Source organism: Manis pentadactyla, chromosome 2, assembly GCF_030020395.1.
Source record: "Manis pentadactyla isolate mManPen7 chromosome 2, mManPen7.hap1, whole genome shotgun sequence".
Lineage (NCBI taxonomy): Eukaryota > Metazoa > Chordata > Mammalia > Pholidota > Manidae > Manis > Manis pentadactyla.
This window is the reverse complement of record NC_080020.1, coordinates 82625187-82651251: the sequence shown is the minus strand read 5'-3', so window position 1 is coordinate 82651251 and position 26065 is coordinate 82625187. Positions and strand designations below refer to the sequence as shown.

The 26065-nt window shown below is 41.6% G+C and overlaps 1 protein-coding gene across 6 annotated transcripts in view; it reads left to right on the top strand.

Moving 5' to 3' along the window:
• The window catches only part of LOC118926763 (proteinase-activated receptor 2), a 42456-nt gene that overhangs the window by 11249 nt on the left and 5142 nt on the right, over window positions 1-26065 (top strand). Inside the window, exons 2-3 of one of the 6 annotated variants that reach the window (XM_057494188.1) lie at window positions 16653-16888; window positions 17425-17640. The exons of 1 other annotated variant lie outside the window; for it this stretch is intronic. Coding sequence is in view for 2 of the 5 variants with exons in the window: in XM_057494181.1 (XP_057350164.1) it covers window positions 6139-7250 (1112 nt within the window). In the remaining 3 variants the exon portion in view is untranslated. 4 more of the 6 variants (XR_008994436.1, XM_057494189.1, XM_057494181.1 and 1 more) reach the window with 4 other exon arrangements.

The following is a 26065-nucleotide window of genomic DNA, read 5'->3' as shown; positions in this document are numbered from 1 at the left end:
GTCCCATAGAAGTTGGGGCTTTGTGGTGGTGTTGTCATTTGTTTCCATATATTGCTGGATCTCCACTTTAATTTGGTCGTTGATCCCTTGATTATTTAGGAGCATGTTGTTAAGCCTCCATGTGTTTGTGAGCCTCTTTGCTTTCTTTGTACAGTTTATTTCTAGTTTTATGCCTTTGTGGTCTGAAAAGTTGGTTGGTAGGATTTCAATCTTTTGGAATTTTCTGAGGATCTTTTTGTGGCCTAGTATGTGGTCTATTCTGGAGAATGTTCCATGTGCACTTGAGAAGAATGTGTATCCTGTTGCTTTTGGATGTAGAGTTCCATAGATGTGCATTAGGTCCATCTGTTCTATTGTGTTGTTCAGTGCCTCTGTGTCCTTTCTTATTTTCTGTCTGGTGGATCTGTCCTTTGGAGTGAGTGGTGTGTTAAAGTCTCCCAAAATGAATGCATTGCAGTCTATTTCCTCCTTAAATTTTGTTAGTATTTGATTCACATATATTGGTGCTCCTGTATTGGGTGCATATATGTTTATAATAGTTATATCCTCTTGTTGGACTGAGCCCTTTATCATTATGTAATGTCCTTCTTTATCTCTTGTTACTTTCTTTATTTTGAAGTCTATTTTGTCTGATACTAGTATTGCAACACCTGTTTTTTTCTCTCTGTTGTTTGCATGAAATATCTTTTTCCATCCCTTGACTTTTAGTCTGTGCATGTCTTTGGGTTTGAGGTGAGTCTCTTGTAAGCAGCATATAGATAGGTCTTGATTTTTTATCCATTCTGTTACTCTGTATCTTTTGATTGGTGCATTCAGTCCATTTGCATTTAGGGTGATTATTGAAAGGTATGTACTTACTGCCATTGCAGGCTTTATATTCTTGGTTACCAAAGGTTCAAGGTTAGCTTCTTTACTACCTTGCTGTCTAACTTAACTCGTTTATTGAGCTATTATAAACAGAGTCTGATGATTATTTCTCTCCCTTCTTATTCCTCCTCCTCGATTCTTCATATGTTGGGTGTTTTGTTCTGTGCTCTTTTTAGGAGTGCTCCCATCTAGAGCAGCCCCTCTAAAATACCCTATAGAGGTGGTTTGTGGGAGGCAAATTCCCTCAACTTTTGCTTGTCTGAGAATTGTTTAATCCCTCCTTCATATTTAAATGATAATCATGCTGGATACAGTATCCTTGGTTCAAGGCCCTTCTCTTTCATTGCATTTAATATATCATGCCATTCTCTTCTGGCCTGTAGGGTTTCTGTTGAGAAGTCTGATGATATCCTGATGGGTTTTCCTTTGTAGGTGACCTTTTTTTCCTCTCTGGCTGCCTTTAATACTCTGTTCTTGTCCTTGATCTTTGCCATTTTAATTATTATGTGTCTTGGTGTTGTCCTCTTTGGGTCCCGTCTCTCGGTAGTTCTGTGTGCTTCCATAGTCTGAGCAACTATTTCCTCCCCCAGTTTGGGGAAGTTCTCAGCAATTATTTCTTCAAAGACACTTTCTATCCCTTTTTCTCTCTCTTCTTCTTCTCACACCCCTATAATGCAGATTTTGTTCCTTTTGGATTGGTCACATAGTTCTCTTAATATTGTTTCATTCCTGGAGATCCTTTTATCTCTCTCTGCGTCAGCTTCTATGTGTTCCTGTTCTCTGGTTTCTATTCCATCAATGGCCTCTTGCATCTTATCCATTCTGCTTATAAATCCTTCCAGAGATTGTTTCATTTCTGTAATCTCCCTCCGGACATCATCCTTTAGCTCTTGTATATTTCTGTGCAGCTCTGTCAGCATGTTTATGATTTTTATTTTGAATTGTTTTTCAGGGAGACTGGTTAGCTCTGTCTCTGCAGATCCTCCCTCAGGGGTTGTCTGAACTATTTTTGGACTGGACTACATTTTTTTTTGCCTTTTCATGGTGATAGTGGTGGCTGTAGGCAGGTTGTGGGTGTGTCAGCTGGGAGAAGAAAGTCCTTTCCTGCTTGCTGGATGCCTTGCCCTTCTCTGCTGCCTGTGTCAGTTACCTGCACTCTTCGAGCAGCCACTGGGTTAATCCCCTAAGCTGCTGTGGGCGGGGTCTCCGTCAGAGCAGCACAGAGCCCTGCAGGGAGTGACAGGCACGCCAAGTGCGCTCCTCCACGATAGTGGCGCCCCTTCCGGGCAGCTGTGTGGCAGCAACAACCTTTTTGTCTGGCCTGGCTATCTGTGCATTGGGCTGGGAGTCCGGTCAGCTGCTGGGAGCGTGGCTGCTCCATCTGGCACCGCTGCAGGTCCGCACGAGCCTCTCGTGCCCCTCTGGTGCTGCCACCGCTGGCATGCACGAACTGCTCCCAGGCCGCCCAGTCGCCGCTGCTGCGGGCTCACACGGACCTCTTCCAGGCTCCTCTGGCACCACTGCCACTGGCGCGCACAGGCCACTCCCAGGCTGCTCAGTAATCGCCGCAGCAGGCTCGCACGAGCTGCTCCCAGTCCCCTCTGGCACCACCGGTGCATGCGGGTCACTCCCAGACCCCTCCGGTGCCGCCACCCCCGGCACGTGCTACCACTCTCCTGCTACTGGGCTGGTGTGTTGGGGTCCACGCCAGTTGGGGGAATGACTGGCAGGCTGCTTAGTGCCATGAGGGGCTTCCGAGCTGCGCTGCAGCCCAGGGGTTTAGGGCGCCTAAAGTTCCCCAGGATTCCTAGCTGCTGGCTAAGTGTGCCAGGACGACTTTGTCCAGCTGTGGGGTCCCTGTCTCTTTAAGTCTTGCAAAAAGCACTAGCTTTTCTTTTGTCTCAGGGGCACCGGTTGCAGGGACCTGTCCACAGGTTTTGCTTTTCCGTTTCTCTAATATCCAGCACCCCGTGCACCTTGTGTCTGCGCTCCGGGTGCGGATTTCTAGAGCTGGTTGTTTAGCAGTCATGGGCTTTCAATCCCTCCCCATTCCAACTCCTTTCTTCCTGCTGGGTTCTGGGGTGGGGGTAGTGCTCGGTTCCCACCTGGCCGCGGCTTATTTCTTACCCGCTTCTTGTGATGTTGAGTTTCTCGCAGATGTAGATGTATCCTGGCTGTTGTACTGTATCCACTGGTGTCTCTTTTAGTAATAGTTGTATTTTTTGTATTTTCATAAATATATATGTTTTTGGAAGGAGATTTCCACTGAACTACTCATGCCGCCTTCTTCCTGTGATCCTCCTGTCCATACATTTTATAAGGGGAATATTATCCATTGTATAATTGTCATAAGTTACTGAACTAGTCTCCTTTTTGATGGATGTTGAGACTAACATTTTGTTTTACTCTGACAAACAGTAAATATTCTTGCACATACAGTCATTCCAGTAGGTATTCTTGTACATACAGTATTTCTATACACTTTAGCATATCTGCAGGACAAGTTTCCAGAAGGATATTGGTAGGTCATAGGGCAAACAAACTTTTAATTTTGATAGTTTTGCCAAATTGACCTCCGAAAAGATTGTGCCAATTTACACAGTGTGAAGTAAAGAAAGTTCTCTGTCCCTACCCAATTTACTCTGCAGAGGTGGCCATTGTTTATAGTTTGATGTGTGTTCTTCTAATCTTAAGATTTTGCAAATAATTTTATTAGACAGATGGAAGCATATTCTACTAGTTGATTTTTTCAGTGAACAGTATACTGTAGCTGTCTTGCCATTACAGTATTGAATATTCCACCCTTAAAGAGGGTGGAATCGCCACAGGCTAAGTTGGCCTCAGTGGATTACAGAATGTAACCTTGGGTCAGGGCCTCAGAGGTGCAATGTGGTATAGTGGTTGGAACCATGGAATATAGAAGTGGACTGCCTGGTGTTGAACCTACAGCTGTTTAACCTTGGAAACGTTACTCAGTTCCTTGAGCTTCAGTGTGTGCATCTGTAAAATGAAGAGCAAATAATAGTACCCTTCTCATAATTGTTGTGAAAGTGAATAAATCAATTCATATGAAGTACTGAAAACAATGTCAGACACATGCTATGAGCCCTTATTAACAGTTAGTGCTTATTGTTATCAAGGGTGTCCTGAGTGTGGTTTTGGTACTAATGGGGCCAGGCCAGGGCCCTGCAGGAATGGGCAGGAGAACTGTCTCTTGATTCTTCCCTCATCTTTCATAGGTGTGGCTTGCTGAGGTTTTCAGTATGGCAGGTGTGTTCAGCACCTGCTCTATGTCCAGAGCTATGCCTGGGGCCATGGGGGCTATAAAGGAATTATGACACAGTCCTAGAATTAAAGAAACCTATAATCATATTAGGACCCTTGCCATTTTGGGGCCTGGGGTGAATTCTACAGAATACCTTACCTGTCTGTAAATACATTGTTACTATTTTCTTGGGGTGCTTCAAAGGGTGTCACTCTGCTAACTGGTTTTGAAAATGTAGGTGGGTTACGAAGTCAGGATAGAGGGTCAGTACTGACTTTTTAAAAATAAGAATGGAATAGAATACAATAGAAAGCATTAGAATGTACCCTGCGCACAATAAGGGTAATTACTATTCCATGAAACTTTTTCCATTATAGATACATGTACAGGAACTGGGTTACCATGTGCTTCTTAACTGTGGTTAATCAATTATTTGAAGAACAGTATAATATATAGGAAAATTATTATTTTTAATTTAAAAATAAATTTCATGCTTTTTAAAAAATTAAATTGAACAAGATAGGTCTATCCAAAGTGTATTAGTTTCCTGTGGCTGCTATAAGAAATGGCCACAGGCTGGTGGCTTCAGACAGTAGGAATGTATTCCTCAGTTCTGGGAGCCAGAAGCCTGAAGTGAGGTGCTGGCACCCGAGGAGGCGCCTGTGGAGGACTGGCTCCTCACCTCCCCTGGCTCCTGGCGGCCACTGACACGGCGTGGTGTTTCTCGGCGTGTTCTTCAGCACTACTCCAGTCTCAGCCTCCATGTTCACAGCAGGCTTTTCTTCTCCAACTTCTGTCTCTTTCAAATATCCCTCTGCCTTTCTTTTATAAAGACGGTGGTCATTGGATTTAGGGCTCTCTGGGTAATTCAGAATGATCTTCTCATCCCAAGATCTGTAATTATATCTACAAAGACTCTTTAAATAAGGTAATGATCACAGATTCTGTAGATTAGGACATGGACATCTCTTCTGGGGGGCCACCTTTCAGTCCACTGTACTAAGTGATAAGTGAGGTATTGATCTGTGTACCCTCTAACCCTCCCTCCGCCCAGGCTAACCACCGTTAGTTCTTAGAAGCCGAAAGAGAAGTGGATAATCTTTGCAAAGCTGGAAAAGGAAAAAGTGATGACTAAGTGTAAAAATTACCAGATAAAGTCACCGGTTGGTTTAATGTGCTCCCAGGCATGCTGTGGTGCAGTTTGCCCTGTTTTCTCTGAATGGGGAAGGCCTACTGCTCCCCAGAATTAAAGTAAGATCCTTTGGTGTCTTCAAATTGTCCCCCATTTTTTTCTTCAGGTCCATGAACAGTGGGTTGGAACAGGTTGTAGGCCAGATATGCCTTTATTTGTGGTTTCTAAAGTTTAATTCATAATGTAGGGGTGTTGTTGAAGTTGTTAAAACTTGCCACGTTACTTGAAGATCAGAGCACAAAATTGTCTGAACACAAATAGTGCGTCAAGCTGTTGGTGACCTTGAGGCTGGAAGGTTTGCCTGCCAGCTGGCTCCATGGGAAGTTCAGCAGGAAACTACAAGAGGTAGAGGGGTCCCTGCCCATGGCCGAGGCTATCCTTTGGGTGAGGCAGCAATATCCCTCATGTTCCCCAGGCATCTCCCTGTGTTGGACTTGGGGACAGAGAATGACTGGTAGGGTCTTGCTTGGTTCGCAGCCTGAGTGAGATAGGTAGCCATTATAAAACTAGTTAGGAACTAATGACTGTGCACAGTTGGTTTGAAAAAAGCTATCAGGTTTTTGAAGATTTGTAGAAATCAGTGTTATATTCCACACATACCACACAAGCCTCCACAAAAAAAAAATGCCAATTGTAAAATGTACCAAGCAACAAACAAAATCAGACCATAGGAACCACATCTCCCAAAGAAAGCCCCTGTAGGTGTGTTGTGTACTCTGACTTCATCTGAAGTGCTTTTACTTGAAGAGACCCAGCATTGCCACAAAGAGATGCTTCTGTAATGACCCTTTTCTGCCTTGCCTTTCCTGCACAGGAACCAATAGATCCTCTAAAGGGCGAAGTCTCATCGGTAAGATGAATAGCTCATCTCCTATCACCGGGAAAGGAGCCTCAGTGGAACCAGGTTTTTCCGTGGATGATATTTCTACCTCCGTCCTCACTGGAAAACTGACTACTGTCTTTCTTCCAATTGTCTACACAATCGTGTTTGTGGTTGGTCTGCCCAGCAATGGCATGGCCCTGTGGGTCTTCCTTTTCCGAACAAAGAAGAAGCACCCAGCCGTGGTGTACATGGCCAATCTGGCCCTGGCCGATCTCCTCTCTGTTATCTGGTTCCCTTTGAAGATTGCCTATCACATACATGGCAACCACTGGGCATATGGGGAAGCTCTTTGCAAGGTACTCATTGGCTTTTTCTATGGCAACATGTACTGTTCCATTCTCTTCATGACCTGCCTCAGTGTGCAGAGGTATTGGGTCATTGTGAATCCCATGGTGCACCCCAGGAGGAAGGCAAACATCGCCATTGGTGTATCCCTGGGAATATGGCTGTTGATTCTGCTGGTTACCATCCCTTTGTATGTCGTGAAGCAGACTGCCTACATTCCAGCCCTCAACATCACAACCTGCCATGATGTTTTGCCTCAGGAGGTGCTGGTGGGGGACATGTTCAATTATTTCCTCTCTCTGGCCATCGGAGTCTTTATGTTCCCAGCCTTCCTCACTGCCTCTGTCTATGTGCTGATGATCAGAGCACTCCGATCTTCTACCATGGATGAAAACTCCGAAAAGAAGAGGCAGAGAGCTGTCAAACTCATCATCACTGTCCTGGCCATGTACCTGATTTGCTTCACTCCTAGTAACCTTCTGCTTGTGGTACATTATTTCCTGATAAAAAACTGGAGCCAGAGCCATGTCTATGCCCTGTATATTGTAGCCCTCTGCCTGTCCTCCCTCAACAGCTGCATTGATCCCTTTGTCTATTACTTTGTTTCACAAGACTTCAGGGATCATGCAAAGAATGCTCTCCTTTGTCGAAGTGTTCGTACTGTAAAGCGGATGCAGATATCCCTCACATCAAAGAAATTCTCTGGGAAGTCCAGCTCCTACTCTTCAAGTTCAACAAGTGTTAAAACCTCGTATTGAGTTTTCCAGCCTCTCTGATGGAAGTTTTATGGTTTTGAAGTCTGCTTAATGATATGGGGATGTTTCTCGTTGTTTACCTAACTAAGTGGGTCTCATTGTATACCGTGTATATGCAGCAGCTCTCAGGATGGCTGGGAGCTTCACTGTTTGCATGAGGAATGTCCCCCAACTTAACACACACAGCAGTTTCAGCATTCCTCTACACAGATGCTCCCAGGAAGAAGCAGGCTTTTCAGAAGATGGCGAAAAGGCAGAATCTTAGTGATTCTGAAAACTGGTGTTGGCAGGAAGACACAATTCTTTACTGAAACTACATTTCTTTTACATCTGGGGTCATTCACAGCCTTATTAGAGCTTAAGAGCCCTCAGAGATAGATGATCAGTACTATTGACTGACTTTACAGATGAGAGAACTAAAGAGGTGATGGAAGCTCCCTAGAGTCAGTTTCCAGCTAATGGTAGCATGTTAGATTGGACAGTAGAACTAGAATGTTCTTTGGGGTTCTTGTGCCACTTCATCAGAATCATTGTGGACGCTGTTTAAAAATATGAATTTGGCAGACTCAGGAATTCAAGTTCACAACTGGGGAACAGGGCCCAGGAGCCTGTGTTTTAACAAGGCTCTGCATGATGCTCAGGCACCCCAAGGTTTGAGGACACTGGTCTGGGTGTCACTGGTAGTTGACAAGGTGCTGCAGTAGTTTTTGAAAAGAGAACCAAACAATGCTTTGTGTCTCTTAGTTATTCTTGTAACAAAGTCTGTTTGTTGTCTTACTGGGACTTTGTTATTTCTTTATTAATCTTTTGAGCTTTTGTATATATCATATTCAAGAAAAATACAGGCATACCTCATTTTTTTGTGGCTCACTTTATTGTACTTCATAGATACTCTGTTTTTTACAGATTGAAGGTTGTGGCAACCCAGAGTTGAACAAGTCTGTCGGTGCCATTTTTCCTACAGCATTTTCTCACTTCATGTCTGCCACATTTCAGTAATTCTCAACATATTTCAAACTTTTTATATTTGCTGTCATCTTTGATCAGTGATTCTGACTCTAATTATGATTATGAGCTAAAAGTGCACATGATGGTTAGCATCTTTCAGCAGTGACATACTTTTTAATTAAGTTATGTACATTGCTTTTTTAGACGTAATGCTATTGCACACTTAGTAGATAGTATGAACATAACTTATATGGACCGGGAAACCAAAAAATTCATTTGACTTGCTTTATTGTGGTATTTGCCTTACTACAGTGGTCACAACCCAATTCCCAGTACCTCTGAGGTACGGCTGTACAATGAGGATTTTAATTGTGGAAATACTAATTCTGTGTAGTGTCTTACTGACTTCAGCAAAGTACTCAGAGATAATCTGAGTAATAGACCATTTCACAACTACAAATGACATTTACCACTTAATAGTTTTAGAAATTATTGTTGGACTATTTGTCAGTTTTGTTCACTTGTTACCAGATATGAAATTGTAAGGTCTTCACTGGGTTTGAACCATATCTGTTTGGAAAAGAATGCTAAAGTGGATATGTACAATATATTTAAGAGGTACTTAACTCCAAACTGGCTTTATAACTGTTGTATTAGTGACTGTAAAAATTATTATATGGTTGATTTATGAATAACATGACTCATTTCTGAGTTAGTTATATATGGTTTTTTTGTGTGTGTTTTGTTTTTTTTGTGGGAGGGAGTAGGAGAAGGGAAGCACTAGTTTTACTCTCCTAAGAAGTGGTGTGATACTCAGACCATTTTTTTTACTAAGGTATCATTGATATACAATCTTACGAAGGTTTCACATGAGCAACATTATGGTTTCAGCATTCACCCACAGTATCAAGTGCCTCCCCACCCCATTGCAGTCACTGTTCCTCAGTGTACTAAGATGCTATAGAGTCATTATTTGGCTCAGACCATTTTTTAAAAATAAATAAGGTCATACTATACATATTGCTCTGTGACAATTGTTTCTCATTTAATAACAGTTTAGAATTTTTCCCACATCTGCATATATAGGTTGACCTCCATTTATAAACAATACAGCCTGTTCGATATTTTGGATCTATTGTGATGTATTCAGTCATTTCCTTACTGATGACTCCTAAAAGTCTTTTTTATTTTATTTTTCTGCTATTTAAACAGTCCTACACTGATGATCTGTATGCAGACATGTTTGTGAGTATTTCTGTAGGGTAAGTTCCTGAAAGTAGAATGGCCAGGTCAAAAGTTAGGTGACCGTTTTAAGTTTTGGTTACTCTTGCCAAATTGCCTTCAGTAATGTATTCTACCAAAATAGTATGCTTGCACCTCTTCCGTGAAATGCTCATACATGCTTGATCCATCAATCTTTGGAAATTTTGCCACTCCAGCTGGGAAAAAAATCTCATTGTTATTTTAATTTGTGTTAGAGGAGCACAGCCTAGTGGCTAAGAGTGCAGGTCCTGAGCTTCCAGATGAGGCTGAATTCTGACTCCATCATTTGTTTTATAACCCTAGGGAAGACAATTTCCTCATTTGCAAAATGAGGATAATAATGTCTTCCTCAGAGTTATGAGAATTTAAAGGTTTGGCACATTTATGCCCTCATGAATTTTATGTGGCATTATTATTCTCACTCTCTGACTGCCAGTGTGATCTTATTTCTGATGTGCCCTGTCACTTCAGGGCCAGTTCACACCTTACCTTCACTGGCTTTGCTTTGAGTCTCCTAGCAAACTCAAAGATTTTAGGGTCATTTTCACCAAGTCTTTGAATGTGCCTTGAAAAGTGTAAAAGGAATGATTTGAGATAGAACCCTAAGAATGTGTCTTTGCTGAAGCAAAGGTTTTTCAAGTCATTCCATTTCCTTTGCCGCTGAGAAGAGGTTCCCCAACCCCAGGTCTTGACGGAATTAGGCCCCTGGGCAGAGGTCTGAGGAACTCTGGCCCCTACACAGAGAAGGGCCCTGCGTGTGGTGTGGCTTGGCTTTTCTGTTAACTCTCCTTTTGTGGTTTGAGTTTTTAAAACTACCTGAATATTTGAATATTTTGCACTCCACTGGCCCCATTCAAATTTAAGGGCCTTGCTAGTTGGAAGCGATGTGGATTGTGTCCCGCTGTGCGGGGGCACTAATGCTAACCCGACTCCATTGGACTTGTTTTAGGGGAATTGCCTTGTGTGTCTCTCCAGTGGTTGGCAGCAGGAGTTTCAGATATAATTAATTTCCTGGTTATCAAGATTCTGTAAGTCCTGGGGCTATAATCTCATCAGCATGCATAGTTTAGTGATTACAGCTCTGTTCCTGAAACTTTAACCCTTTGGAGGCCTTTGAGAGGACTGGGACATTTCAGAATCATAAGTAAAAGTCTCTGCTGGCCCCCATTCTCATTGATTAAAATTACAGGCCTGCGCTGCCAAGTATGGATGGAAATTTCTGATTCCATTCTAGTCAAAGGGCATGTGTGCCCTCCCTCCCTCACCCCCAGTTCTGAATTTAAAAGAACAAACCTCAAAGGATCAAGTCCTCAATTTTATTCAAGCTCTGGAACTTCCCTGAGATGGTGGTTGTATTTGAATGTAAATAGTTGGAGTCACTGGGACCACACCTTGTCTTTATTGAGGGGGCAGTATGAGCTGGCTAGGGTGTGAGCTGCCTTTGTCTCTACCAGTTGGTCAGTGTATGAATTATTTCCCAGTTTCTGTCTTTATTGTTGAGAAATTAGGTATAACAGGAATTACAGGACACCACTTCCTGCAGAAACCGCAGTCAGCCTGTGGGGTCCATCAACTCTCAGCAAGCCAGCAGCAGTGTTTCGAAGGGTTCATTTGTTCTTCCCATACAGTTAGACAATGTAACTGCCTTATTAAATGCAAATGAAATCAGGATTCCAGCCTTAGCAGTGGTCTCGTCATGGAGTTGATTCTTGGTGAAATCCATCAGTATTAACAATCCTCCAATATTTGGGCTGCTGTAAAGTCTTTAGTGAATAGCCTATTTCAAAGCCAGGTCTTGAGAGTGGGAGAAAGGAAAACATGAAAGACAAGAAGGCTTAGGAAGGGCCACTGTTGTGGCTCATCACTCTTAAACACTACTTTACTTAAATTTTTTAGTACACTTGCTAAAACTATAAAAGAAGTGCTGTTACAAATCTGAGAATACAAAAGCATATGGTGAAAAGTGAACATATCCTCTTGCTACCCACCGTTGTCAGAATCCAGGCTTGTCTATCTTTTGAGATATTTTCTATGCATGTATAAGCATGTGTACCTATATACTTTTTAAAAGTAAAACGAGTTACATTGTCTCGTCTGAGGGTGTCAGCCGTAGTCAAGTTCATTCTGGATATGGTGAGACTGAATAACAACGGAACGTTGGCGGTAAAGGGGCTCATACCAAGCTTTACTCTCCTAGGGGCAGGTTGAGCGCTAGAATCCCTCGCTCCTGTTTCTGCCTCTGGCTCAGCTTCGACCCCAGGCTCTGCCCATGCCTTCAGCCTCTGCTTTCCTCTCTACTGCTCTCTTGTTCTCTTCTCTAGGCTCTGCTCTCCTGCTTCCTCTGCTCTTAGCACCTGGCGGAACTCTCCTTAAAACAATACCTGCTCTACAAAACCGAAAGTTTCTGTGATGACTGCCCTTGTACTGTTCACTATGTAACTTATTCATTATGTAAGAATTTGTTCTACATGTAAAAACTTGTTTGTTATGCCTCAGAAGATTGGAGACTGACAAAAATTAGGCTTGGGGTGGAATAATGATTGTGCATTGAGCATTGACTCCCCTATACAGAATTTTATTGTCGTTAACAACCATTTGATCAATAAATATGAGAGATGCCCTCACAAAAAAAAAAAAAAAAAAAAAAAGAAGGACAGACTTCCAATGGTAAAATAAATTAGTAACCGGGATGTAATGTATAGCATAAGGAATATAGTCAAGATATTGTAACAGCCTGGTAGGGTGATAGCTGGAACCTAGAATTATGTATATAAATGTTCTACCACTGTGTTGTACACTTGAAACTCATGTAATGTAATACTGTGTGTCAACTACCCTTCAATAAAAAATAATAATTAAAAAAAAAAAACAAAAAAACAATACCTGCTCTAATAGCTTATTGCCCACGGGTATGCAAGCATGCGCCTTTGGAGTAGGCTAAGTATGACCACAGGGCACATATATAATAGGTATCAGATGAGGATCCTGACCATGGAATTTACATTTTCCCTACAACTGTTTATGATATTTATATATAACAACTTACCCAAAACCTTAGTGGCTTAAAACAGTAAACATTTACTAACCACAGTTTCTGTGGGTCTTGAATTCAGGAGAAGTTTAACCGGATGGTTCTGGCTTGGCATCACATAAGGCTGCAGTCCTCTGAAGGCTTGATGGGCTGAAGGATCCTCAGTGTGGCTCCCTCACAGGGCTGCAAAATGGTGCTGGTTGTTGGCAGGAAGCTTCACTTCCTAGCACACTATATAAACACATCTTGGACATTATTTCTGTACCAGCATTTATAGATTGACCTCATAATTTTAAATGGTTGTATACATTGTATGGTGTGGGGAAGTTGGGGTTCCTATGGCCAGGATCCTCACTGAACTTAAACCACCTGATGATGTAACTGGCCTGTTGGCTGGGCTGCCGCTTCCACACCTGTGGGCAATAAGCTATTGTTGTGCTATATAGAGAGCTCAGCCCAGTGTTCTGGGCAGACGGAGGCAGAGAGACTAGTGCTCAACCTACCACCAAGAACAAGCCGGGTAATAAATCCTTTCACCCCAAGAACGTTTTGCTGTCGATTCCTTTGGTCATACTAAATCCATAGGGAACTTGCCCGGGGCTGAAACCCATTGGGAAGACATATGGCTATATAATAAAAAGAATCCTCCAGTGGTTTCCAGTTTTTTTTTTTTACTAGTACAGCTATTCAAGCCACCTTTGAGTGACTCGAGTATCTTTACATTCAGTATTCTTCATCCTGCACTACGCCAAGTCATGTTCAAGGCACTGAGGAGGGGGTTACTGTGGAGAACAAAAGAGAAAAACTCTCCTCTCATAGAGTTTATAATTAGAGTGAAAATGAAAATAAAAACATGAGTAAGTTCTAAGAGAGGGTAAATGCTAAAACTATTTTGTATTAGGAGATCAGGGAAGGTTTCTAAGGAGGTGAAATTTAACTTACAGTACAAGAGATGAAAGAGCCAGCCATGGGAGAATCCCTAGCAATGGTTTATGGGAATGGGGGTGGGGGGAAGGAGAGAATGAGTAAGTAGGTTGTAAAGAGGCAGGAATTGGATAATTGAAGGGACTTTTAAAAGTGTAAGGAACTTGACTTTTGCTCTAGGTGGGATGCTAGAAGGTGGTTTCTCTGGTAATTTTAAAAGTCACTGGCTAATAGTATAGATTATAGAAGAGCAAGAACAGTTAGGAAACTCCAGCAATACAAGCAAGAGGTGATGACTTGAATAAGGTGATGAGATGCAGAGAAGGAAACTAGTTTGGGCTATATTTTAGAGGTAAAGTCAACAGATGTGAGGAACAGGATTGAGGAATCAAAGTTCATGTCTAGAATTTTTTCTTGTTGGGTGATGGTGAAATAATTACAACTGAGCAAGTTTGGAGGTTCAAAGTCAAGAGTTCTATTTTTACCATGACATACCAAGTTTCAGATGCCTGTTAGGCATCCGAGTAGGACATTTGGATATTTTAGTCTGGATTTTTTTTTAAGTCATTCAGGCTACAGATAAAGACTTAATAGCACTTCATCAGCTTATTTAGACTTTATTAGCACATTAGCACTTTTAAAGCACAGGACTTGGTGAGATGCCCTGGGGAAGAGAATGTACAGGAAGAGAAGGGGGCCTAGGTCAGAGGCCTTTGGCACTTAACCTTTTGAGCAGAAAAGAACAGGTAAAAATTAGAAGGGCTGGCCACTGGGACAGGACAAAAGTCCAGAGAATATGCTGTCACGGAAGCAAAGGGTGTAAAGGAGAGAGTGGCCAGTCATGCGGAATATTCCCGAGAGGTCAAGTTAGATGAGAACAGAGGTGTGACCATTGGATTGTACTACATGGAGAGCATTGATGACCTTGACAAGACCACCAGCCTCAGTGATGTGGTGGGGATAAGAAGCCGGAAGGGGGTGTTTTCAAGAAAGAATGAGAAGTAAGGAAGTGAACACAGCGATGATAGATGATCTCATACAGCAAGTTTAATTGTGAAAGGGAGGAGAGGGTTGTGGGTCAAGAGAGGCAGTGAGAGTGGTTCAGTAAAGAGGGAACTACTGATGGTGGGTGTGTCTGGAAATACTTTATTATTAGCAATGGAATTTGTTCAAAGGAATGTGTAATTTTTATCATAAATTGTCCTCTTGAGGTACCACACCAATTAACACACCTATCAGCATGTGTCTGTTCACCCACACTGAGTTTTCACACTGAAATATTTGCCAGTCTGAACCTCACAAATTTTAAGGGCAGTGATCTTGTAGGATTATGAGCATCTTGGAAGAAATGTCCTTTCTCCTTTATTTACTTTTTGTCTTTCTCATACCACTCCTCACCAAGGCAGTGGCATTTGAAAGGTGCTGGCCTTGGGGAAATTTGGTCTTACTTCTCTGTATTGTCTCTGAGTGGAAACCTAAATTATTCTTCTGGGTGGGCTGCAGAAAACTTTTGTTCTATTTGGAACATCTTTTGCTCTGTAAAATTATCATTCTCATATGCAGAATGAGGGCATGGCTGTGCCTGCTACAGCTGGCACCTGAGGGCTTGAAGTCTGAGCTCTGGGTCCTGCCAGCTCACCTGCAGATGAGGGATTAATGCTCAGCACTGAGTCTTGGCATGAGCAAGTTCCTAACCCCAGCTTCACCATGTAGCCTGCGGTGAATGACTTAAATCCATAAAAGGATTTAATTATAGCTCCTATCAAATTGGTAGACTTAATTACTTAATCCCGAGAAAGCAGGTTTTTTTTTTTTTTTTTTTTTTAGATAATTATTTTTTATTGAAGGGTAGTTGACACACAGTATTACATTACATTAGTTTCAGGTGTACAACACAGTGATTCAACATTTATATACATGATAATTCTAAGTACCAGCTATCACCATACCAAGTTGTTACAATATTTTGACTATATTCCTTATGCTATACATTACATCCCGGTTGCTTATTTATTTTACAATTGGAAGTGTGTACTTTTTCTTGGTTGTTGTTGTTAGGGCATCTCTCATATTTATTGATCAAATGGTTGTTAACAACAATAAAATTCTGTATAGGGGAGTCAATGCTCAATGCACAATCATTAATCCACCCCAAGCCTAATTTTCGTCAGTCTCCAATCTTCTGAAGCATAACGAACAAGTTCTTACATGGAGAACAAATTCTTACATAGTGAATAAGTTACATGGTGAACAGTACAAGGGCAGTCATCACAGAAACTTTTGGTTTTGCTCATGCTTTATGAACTATAAACAGTCAGTTCAAATATGAATACACATTTGATTTTTATACTTGATTTATATGTGGATACCACATTCCGAGAAAGCAGGTTTACCCAAGCCTATGTTCTAAGTTCTTTCAGAAGCCATCTGGGCACATTGAGGGGACTACATCTAGTTTTTATTGGTGACATATTTTCATTCCAACCAAAGATTCTGTAGATGGGAGACTTCTTTAAAAATATAACTGATTTATCAAAATTTGTGGTTTTAAAAAAGTTGCAGGACAAGGAGGGAAATGATAGCATTTATTCCAAGTGATAGTTTCTGGTTCTTTTGTGATTTTTTTTTTTTTTACTTTTTAAAAGCTTAATTATGGAGGATTTTTGTACCCATACGGAAGCCAAAGGAAGTTCCACATACCCATCACTCATTCCCAACAACCCTCAACTCTTGTTCCATTAATTCTATGCCATCCACCTCCTCATCCTGTTTATTTTGAAGCAAATCTCAGAAGTACTGTTCAGCTTGTAAACGTTTCAGTGACTCTAAAAGACGACTATAAAAATCATACCTTAAAAGAAACAATTCCTTAATGTCAAATGCCTGTTAGTGTTCAAATTTCTACTTGTCTGAAATGTTGTAATTTTCCTTTAAAAAAAAAAAAAAACCAGAATCCAAATAAACCTCACAGATTACTATTGGTTAATGTCTTTTAGATCTCTTAATTTACCTGTTTTTCCCCCCTTGCAACTTATTTTTTGAAGAAAACAGGTTGTTTGTAGTTTTTCCCACAGTCTGGACTTTGCTAATTGCATTCCACTGGCTATTTTTAAAGTATACATGTACAGGAGTTAAAAGGCTCTGTTGACCAAGAACTCTGATTATGCATCTGTTCATTTTGCTCTTATGGGAACCAAGTAGGAATCCTAAAATTCTTTCCACTTTGCTCTTCTGTGTAGCTTCTTCATGGTGATCTTACTATGCTCCTGAGGATGGGGAAGAACAGGACCCCAGGCCACGATCTGGATCAAGCTGGCTGTGCCTGGGAATTCCACTCTGACAAGATTCATCAGTAACTGTCAGTGAAGACATTTCGCATGTGCCTTCTGCTCTGACACACTCTTTCTGATGTCCCCACAATGTCCATCATTCTATATTTCTAAAGTTTGGATTCTCTTTTAAGTTTCTTTTTCAGGTGAGAATAGTTATTTTATTTTCAGTTGTTAACCTTAGAAATAAAAGTTATTTTACCAGCAAAAACTGGTTTACTCAGGAATGGAAGAGAACTGTAATTCAGGGAAAGCAAGCCATGGCAAAACAAGACATGTCCCAAGAACAAGAGACGAGGGCTCTTTTTTAGGGAAAAGGGCCAAGTTAGGAGGACTGTTCTAAGCAAAAAGTCCATTGGAGGAAACTGGGAGTCCCATGTATGGAGACTTCTCATTGGCTGGGCTGTAGAGGTGAGGCTCAAGACAGTAACCTCCTGTTGGGGAGTAAATGAGCTAAAACAGTATCCTATGGGTATCTTCTGGTGGAGTCAGAGGAGTGGTGGGCAGGAAAGCTTCCCCTCCTGACCTCCAGACACCATGTCAGCGAGGTTTCCCTTTATTAATTTTCACATAGTCTTCAGAACCTATGGTGGAGTTCTTTCTTTCAAGATAATATTGTGTGTGTATTGGACTTTTCCTGACCCGCATCTGACCCTCTTTCTTTTGAATGGTGGTTCTGTAGGCCAAGAGAGGTCCTAGGCCCTGGCTGATGGTCCAGAACTCGGCGCTGGCTGCTCTGAGGAGGAGCGCACGCAGCTGCGGCCCCTTGCGAGTGGTCTCGCACCGCACCTGGGGAGACGCGAGCAAAATGAAATCCCCTGGGCAGATCTCAGGAGATCTTAAAAGTTCTTCTGGATCCTTCTGCCTGGACAGGAATATAAAACCTGAATTTCTCAAGGTGAGGTGAGAGTGAAGCAGGCCAGGCAGGTCACAGAGGAAACTAGCTGCGCAGGGCCAGGGGCCTGTCAGAACGTTTCAGAAACAAGAATCGTCCACCAAGTTTTTTTTTTAAACCTTACAGCTGCCTTCTGGGAAATGAGGTAAGAATGCTCTTATCTTGATTTAGGGTGGTGGAGATTAGCACTCGTCCTGCACAGAGCTAGGCCTGGGTTTGAGGAAGACTTTGTGGCTGCTGGAGCCCAGACTATGGGTGTGGCAGGCATGTTGTTCGTTACAGGGAGGAAAGGCAGGAAGAGCCATAATTTATGACCTAGCAGCCATAAATCTGGGTAAACAGAATGGCAGGACGTTGTGCCGCCTGAAACTGCTTGAAATAGACCAGCAGCACCTCCTGGAGGTGAAGAGTAAGAGCTCTGGAGCCACCATGAGTTCAAATCCCCACTTCTCTGTGGTGACCGGGAAAACTATGAGAGGCCACCATGCCTTCCTTGGCTTAAAGGGCTGTAAAGCAGGACTAATAATTCCTCAAGATTTTTGAGGATGACGTGTACATTTAAACTTCCTAGAATGGTGCTTGGAGGGAGTATGTGCTAATCAATGTTAACTATTTCCATTTAATCTGGTTCTATGTAGGGTAGAGGAAAGCTTGAGGTGGTAAGGGAGCCCCAGGAGGGCTGTGTGGGCATTCCAGGGTGCTGAGGAATGTCAGAGAGGCCTTGGAGGGTTGATGCCTGAGCTGCGTAGCTGAGCATCCCAGGGGCAGAGTTTCAAGTGTGAGGCAAGTGGGGTGGGTGAGATGGGTGGGAGCAGTTCATAGAGAGGTAGTGTGTATCCTGGCAGCTGGGGGAGGGCAACGTGGGTGTAGGTGGTAATGGGGAGGGTCTGAACCCCTGTGCTAGGGTTGGAGAACAGGGAATGGTAGACTAAGGAGAATGAGAGGAGGGCCTCAAAATAGCATGACACATGGGTTTCTGGTTTGTGCAGTGGGGTGAGTGGGAGTACTGCTGTTGTCTGAGATAGCAAACAAAGGAAAACCCCATCCAGACGAGAGGAGAGAGGTGGGCAAGGGAGTGAGAAGAATGCATTCAGTCTGGTGTGCCTTGGAGTTTGAAGTGTTGTTGGTTATCTATGGGGGATGTCCTGTCATCAGAAGTTAAAGTAATATATAAGGAAACACAAAACAGCCAGAAATTATAAATTCAGTAAGAGGGAAAGAAGGAAAAACAAGGATGGAATGTGAAATGGAGGAGTGAGGTTAATATAAAATACACAGCAGAAAACAGAAGTCATAAACTGGCTGGATTTAGCTGAACTCTGCTGTTTGGGTTGCCTGCAGTTTTGTTAGTCTGTTTATTCTTGGTTGGGTTTGTTTTGAGTTGTAGTTAAATCCAAATGTTCTAAAAAATTAAGATATCTGGCTTTTTCTAAAAGTACAGGAAGTTCTGGGAGCACTGAGCTGTATTCTAATCTGGTGACAATAATCCTGGTCTGAGAAAAAGTCGCCATTCTTAAGAGGACATGAGTTCTCCAATTCGCCTTCACTGAGGCAGTGTCAGACTCACCAAAATGGACTATTTCTTTGACCTCGTATTGCTATCAAATGTGGATAAAACAAAAATAAGTCAAGATTTTTTTTCTTATTCTCACTCTATTTTGCCTGCCCACATTAGCTGCCTGGCTGTGAGACAGGCTGATGGTCATTGTTTACAACTTTTGCCCATTCTGATTGGTATCAGTGTTGTACCTGATGTTAAGTAGTTTGAACACAATCTCTGCTGTAGGGATTTGCATTTACAGCAGGAGGTAAAATCATGTGTTTGGCCTAGGTGGCCCAATGACTTGACTCCAGCTTTCAGGCAGCCAAAAGGAAAAAAGGACACTGATCAGCTAGACAATTCAGTTCCCCTAAGATGATTGCTTAGGCAAATCGGATCTCTTACCAGCATGAAGGCCACACAGAAACTCCTCCTGAGAGTCTTCATAGACAGTGAATGATATGTGCAAACACCAGCCAGCCCCAGATTAGACTTGTGTAAGCCTGGTTCTAGCAGTTTTCTCAGCGATTGAGTGACATCACCCCAGAGCACAGCCGCTGCAGCACTTCTTGGGGAGACCAGTCTGATATGGCTCAGGGACCTAATTCTCTACCGAACTCACTAACAACAGGAATAATTTTAGAAAATGTGGGAAATCTGGAGAAATGGGTGGACTTCTCCAAAGAATCTTCCTTTATTTCTTCTCATTCTTCTGCCATCTGCTCTCAGCAGTCCAGTCATGGCACAGACCGTCTCAGGGGGCATCCTGCCAAGGGTGGAGGGAGGGGAAATGGCCAACTGAGATCCAATGTGTCTGTCACCCAAGGACAATGATAAGCAGGATGGGGGCTAACTGTTACGAAGTCTGAAACACAAATTCTTCACAAGTAGCCTCTGAGCTTTTATTTCACTTATTTATGGTTACGAATAAGTAAGGATGGGAATTTTTCTACTCACATTCTTTTAGAGGGATGATACTTAAGAAATAATCCTTCTGCTAAGGTTGTAACCTCCAAAGAAAAATGTCTCAACTTGGTGGATACATAGGAGTATAAAAAATCTAAAAGATTACTCAGCTGTAACCAGATAGTTTGCTTTGGCTGGAGAAAGGTAAATGTCAAAGCATATGATGTCTATATAGTTAGGAGCCAAATCAAGAGGGGAGGAATACATCATTATTATATGAACTTTGGAACTCAGCATTGACTAAGAGTAGGATATTTGAGCCACTTTGACCACCCCCAATCTATTCTGAACTGTTGGGAAAAGGAGTCAGCATGCTAAAAATCAGCAAATACTTTTTCTGAAATCCAGATCTTCTGTAGACAAAGTATTAAAGCCCAAAAGAAAAGCAAATAACGCAGGGTCTTTATACCCAGGTCTCCATGCAGATCTGCTCAAGGAACCTTAATCACATAGAGGCAACCACAAAACTCCAGGAAATAAAGTGGTCTAGAAGGTTGCAAGCATAATTAGGATCTGGGACTTTGGGTAACTTTGTAACTTAACCCAAAACTGGCAAATCCAGTCTATCAGGCCAGTTCTTCGTGGAGACTCTGCCTCTTTCTGGACCAAGGGCAGGGCCCCCTGGAGACTCAATCAGCTTAGTAGAATCCTTCTTGAATGGGGTGAGTCACTTACCCCAAATTCTGCAATTTGAACTCCCGTTTCTTAATTGTAGGCATTGGAGGCTGGTTCTAGCTGCTGAAGCAGAAAAGGAATTCATAGACTTGAATATGAGTGGCTCACAAAACTCTTGTGAAAGCCTGAGGCAAACCTCCCATGAATGATATCCAGAACCGCAATGCAGAATGGCTAGATGAGGAAACCTCTCGTCTGTGGTGCCAGTGAACCGAGCCGTTACTTGCCCTACTTGACTTTGCAGCCATCACTACTGCAGCCAGTATACATGCTGTGCCTGTACCAGGAGCTCTCACCTCATTTGTGGCAGAAAATACAGGAAAACATGAGCTTACACTACAGAGCAAATTTCAGAAACAAAACTTTTAGGGTTGCTATTTATTGAAGGAGGCTAGACTGGAGTGAGGAGAAACCTTTCTCCTCCGAGACTCTGAGGTGGGAACTGCCTCTCAGATGCTCATTGAGGGAGCTAGCGAGGGGGCTGGTGGAAAGCTTCTGGAGCTCAGGGTTGTATATCAAAAAAGCAGATTAATGGCAAATAAACACTATTGCATCTTAACGAACTCTGGGAATAATCAGAGAGGCTCGAATGAAGCAGAGGTTGCTCAGGTGACTGAGGGGTGACAAAGAAGTGCTGCTTTGCCATCTGAGGTGATGCTCAAAATCAGAATCAGAGACGTTTGGTTAAACTATGACTTTTTTTTTTTAAGCCCTATATTAAATCTATTAAGATATATTCAAGCAGGTCACTTGCAGAGAACATTCCCCTAAATTTTCATTCTGCTTTGCGGAAAAGGTGCTGTAGGAAATAGGAAATAGTGCCCTCTCCTGTAAGAGCTTGGCATGTGTATCCTTTCTGAAACCACAAAGGAGAATTTCCTCCTCACATTATTTTTCATTTCTGAGGAATAATAATACAAGGAACATATTTATTTATACTGCACTTGTCTGAAGAGATGTGCAAAAAAAAAACTCTCTAAACTTTTAACTAATAAACTAATTATCTATTGGTGTATAACAATTTACCCCAGATTTAGCTTGAAACATGTATAGTCTTGTGCAGTGTCTGTGGAACAGGAATTTGGGAGCTGTCTGGCTGTAGTCCAGGCTTAGGATTTCCCCAAAGGTCATGCCACAGTCATCTGAAGGCTGGACTGGGACTGGAAGATCTGCTTCTGAGGGGGCTTGTCACGTGCATCACAGGGTGGTGCTAGTTGCCTGGAGACCTCGTTCCTTTGCCACATGGATTTCTCCAGAGGGCTTCCTGGGTGTCCTCACGATATGGCAGCTGACTTCCCCCAGAGCACAGGATCTAAGAGGAAGCAAAACAGAAGCCATGATGTCTTCTATGGTCTAGCTCATAGGTCACACACAACATCCTATTGGTGACACAGGTCTGCTCGCTCAATGTGGGAGGTGACTATACAAAGGCATGAGTACCAGGAGACAAGGATCCTTGGGGCCATTTTAAAGCCTGGCTACCACTGGAACCTTGTTTCAGCATCATTGCATATAAATCATTGCATATAAGATGACAGTGGAAGTATAATTGTTGGACCCGCTGATAGCTAGTCCTGACAGTAAACATAAGCTGAGGTTCATATATGTGGCATAGATGGATGCCACTTGTCCAAATACACTTTGCCTGCTTATTTTCAGTCTGGTCAATGTGACCAGCCACGATTCAGATCAAGATTCACCCACTGTTGGCCCAAGAATAAATCTGGGCACCTAATAGGTATTAATAATGTTCTACTTCTTGCCATCAGTATAAGTAACTCAGTTTCACTCTCTATTTTCAGCAAAAGAATTTTCTTAGCTATGTTCGCCGAGTAATTTATTTCAGTGTTTAACAGCCTTCATGATTGGGGAATTTTTAAATTCCTTTAAAATTGTTTGAATTCTTCTTCATCTGATTACAGCAGTGACAGAAAGCAAGTGTCAGTTTCTCCTCTATCAATAATCCTCCTTATAGTCTATGCCATTACGTTACTTCTCTTCCTCTAGTGAAATTATTCCAGTTCTGCTAACGTTTTTCTCATTCTGACAAGGGTAGGGATTGTGTGTGTGTGTGTGTGTGTGTGTGTGTGTGTGTGTGTGTGTGTGTGTGTGTGTGCGCACATGCACACATTTTATTAAGGACATTTTCAAAGAAACAGAAAACAAAAAAGTAGAATAATCTAAAGAACTGCCGCATACCCAGGACCCAGCTTCAAAAGTTCATTGACCCATAGCCAATCTGGTTTAATATCTTTTCTACCCACTTCCCGTTTTACCACCTATCTCCTGCCCACTGGATTATTTTGAAGCAAATCACAGAAATCTCATTTCATCCAGGGAAATAGATGTTTGACTTGTGAAAGAAAAATATTCAAATTCTTGACTTTACAATTCTTTTTGACTCAGCTTTAGTCTGAGGGTAAATGGCAAGATAAAACACCTTTAATTCAGCAGAGAACTTAGGAACATGGGAGATATCATTCAAGGGAGAAAGAAGGGAAATGTCCTTTCTGTAGTTTCTGGAGCAGAGACATCTGACTTTCCTGGCAGAAATGTGTGGCCAGTTCTAAACCTGTTTTTCTGGACTACAAGGGTGAGGAGAAAAAGTATGTAGTCAGGACTCTCCCTGAAGCTCTTCGAGGGGCCACTGCCCTGTGCGTTGTTGTCCGAATTGTTTTCTGAAGGACAAATGACATGCACAGCAACCTGCTCACACACTCTGATCCTTAATCTGATTTTGAAGTAGAAAATGTTTTTAAGGGAAAGGGAGCTTTAAGGGCATTTAGCCAACTTGTCATTTTCCTCCTGTGGAAAGGAGGCCCAGTTATGTCCTGTAACTTGTGCTTGGCTTGGTATTTAATAATAATATAATGTATTTTTCAGTAATATTTTGAGCATTTGTCCTGAATTATATGATCTGTCACAGACTATCCATTGCTGGGCAAATATTTGCTACTTACTGGTGTGTGTGGAAAGGGCTTTCGGAAAGTCAGTGGCAGTGGCTATTACAGCCACATCTGTTTATAATGGGTGGTGGGTTAAATGCTTTGTCAACTCTATGATTTTTTAAAACATTTCATTTCATTTTTTTGGTTATAAAAGTAAAATATAGACATCACTGACGATTTAAAGTTACCAAAACTAAGAATAACACAAGCAGAAAGAAAAACAAAAATCACCCTTAAAAAAAACACCTATTAACATCTTTCCTTATTTCCTTTATTTCTTTTCATGCATACCCAAAAACATTTCATGACCATTTTGAATCTAGAATTTTATATGGTGTTTTAAAGTGCAACATTATACCTTAAAAGACATTGCCTAATATGGAGATAGATTGCAATTTTAAATACTGTATAATTACAATTGTGTTTTAATTGAAAATGCAGTTTAACAACAACATAAAGGGATTGAAAAATCATCCATAATTCTGTTAAATAACTATTACAATTATTTGTATTTTCCTTTTCTATAGGTACACAACTTTTTTCCAATCCAGCACGTTTTTTTTATTTTTATTTTGCAGCATGTATATGATTTTCATTTGGCTATTTTCACTTATTTGCTGAATTTTTTTTTGCATTTCTGTAGTCTTTATAATTCTACTTTGAAGTGGCTGCATGATTTTATTTTTTTTGTCAGACAAACATGGGTTTGAATTTCAGCTTGCTGTAATATAATTATGTGATTCTGGGAAAGTTTCTTTGAATAGCTTTATTTAACTTAATTATTGTACAATAAACTGTGCATATTTCAAATATACTGATAAGTTCTGACATACGTATACACCTGTGAAACCATTGGCATAATCAAGATAATGCACAAATCCATCACTCCCAAAAGTTTTCTCACAGCCTTTTGTAATCCCTCCCCCCCCACATAATTGTTTTAGATTCACCCATGTCATTGCTATGAAAATGGTGGAACATTTGAATCAGATTACATAAAAAGACAAAAACTGGGACCTTTGGATGGAGGCAGCTTGGCCTCTTGAGTGACTCTGGCTTGGCCCCAGAGGCCTAGGAATTCATGGCAGGCTCAGGCACTCTGGGAAGGTCAGTTATGTCTCAGTTAATATAATAGCCTATTTTCCACAGTTGACCTGTGGACAATGTGGGGTTTGGAGCACTGACCCTCCCCATGTCAAAGATCTGTGCTTAACTTTTGACTCTTCTAAAACTTAACTACTAATGCCTAGAGTTGACCAGAAACCTTGCTGAAAACAAACTGTTGTTTGGTCAATACAGATTTTGCATGTTATATAAATATTATAAACTGTTCTTACAATTAGGTATGCTAGAGAAAATATTTATTTCAAATTGTCACAGACCTCCAAAAAAATGTCCAGTACATTTGCTGAAAAAAATTCATGTATAAGTGGATTTACGCAGTTCAGACTCACATTGTTCAAAGGTCCACTGTATTTTCTTTCAGATTCCACAGGCTGAAGACCCACTTTCAAACATTCTACTCTTTTTGCCTCCCAACTGTCAGTTTCTACTGGCTTTCTTTCCTCTAAAATAACGCTTACTTTTAAACACCCCCAAACCTGATATTTCATTTTTCTCATTCTTAGCAAACTATCTTAGATGAAAAGTTGTACCTTTTGGCCCTAAGGGTTACTACTCATGTCAGAAATTGAAAATGAAAACTAATAATAGAGCAAGACGGGTGCTACAGGAAAACCCCTTCTGTACTACAAACAGGTGTGTCTCCTCTGCCTATCCTGGAATTTCATATCAACCACAAATTTGTGCCCCTAGCCTGAGCCTTTTTGACATTACCTGTGTTTCTGAAAGGCCCCTGGAGAGCAGAGGCTGGGTAGAGCTAGTTTACACCACAGATAAGCCCCTGAGAAGAGCCATCTTCTTATAAACACAATTCCAAGCCCTATCCAGGAATTGAGGGCTTCCTGATGCAGTCCTGAAAACTGACACTAGGAGGCAGCGTGTACCAAAGGAAACCTAGCTCCGCTGAAGCCACGTAGAAACCAAATAAAAGCCACGTTCCTTTTAAATGACAAGAGCAAAGGATGTAGAGGCCACATTTTCGTCTCTCAAATCAGATTACAGCATTACAATATTTAAATATCTATTAAGAGTTTTGCCTGCCAATTGGATTCTCCAAGTAAATTAATTTGTGGTTGAATGTGATTTAAATATAACACTGGTGAGATCCACATATTCTGTAAGACATACTCATTTTAGTGCATTTACAACTTCAGCAGTTTAACCTGAAAATGTTTGG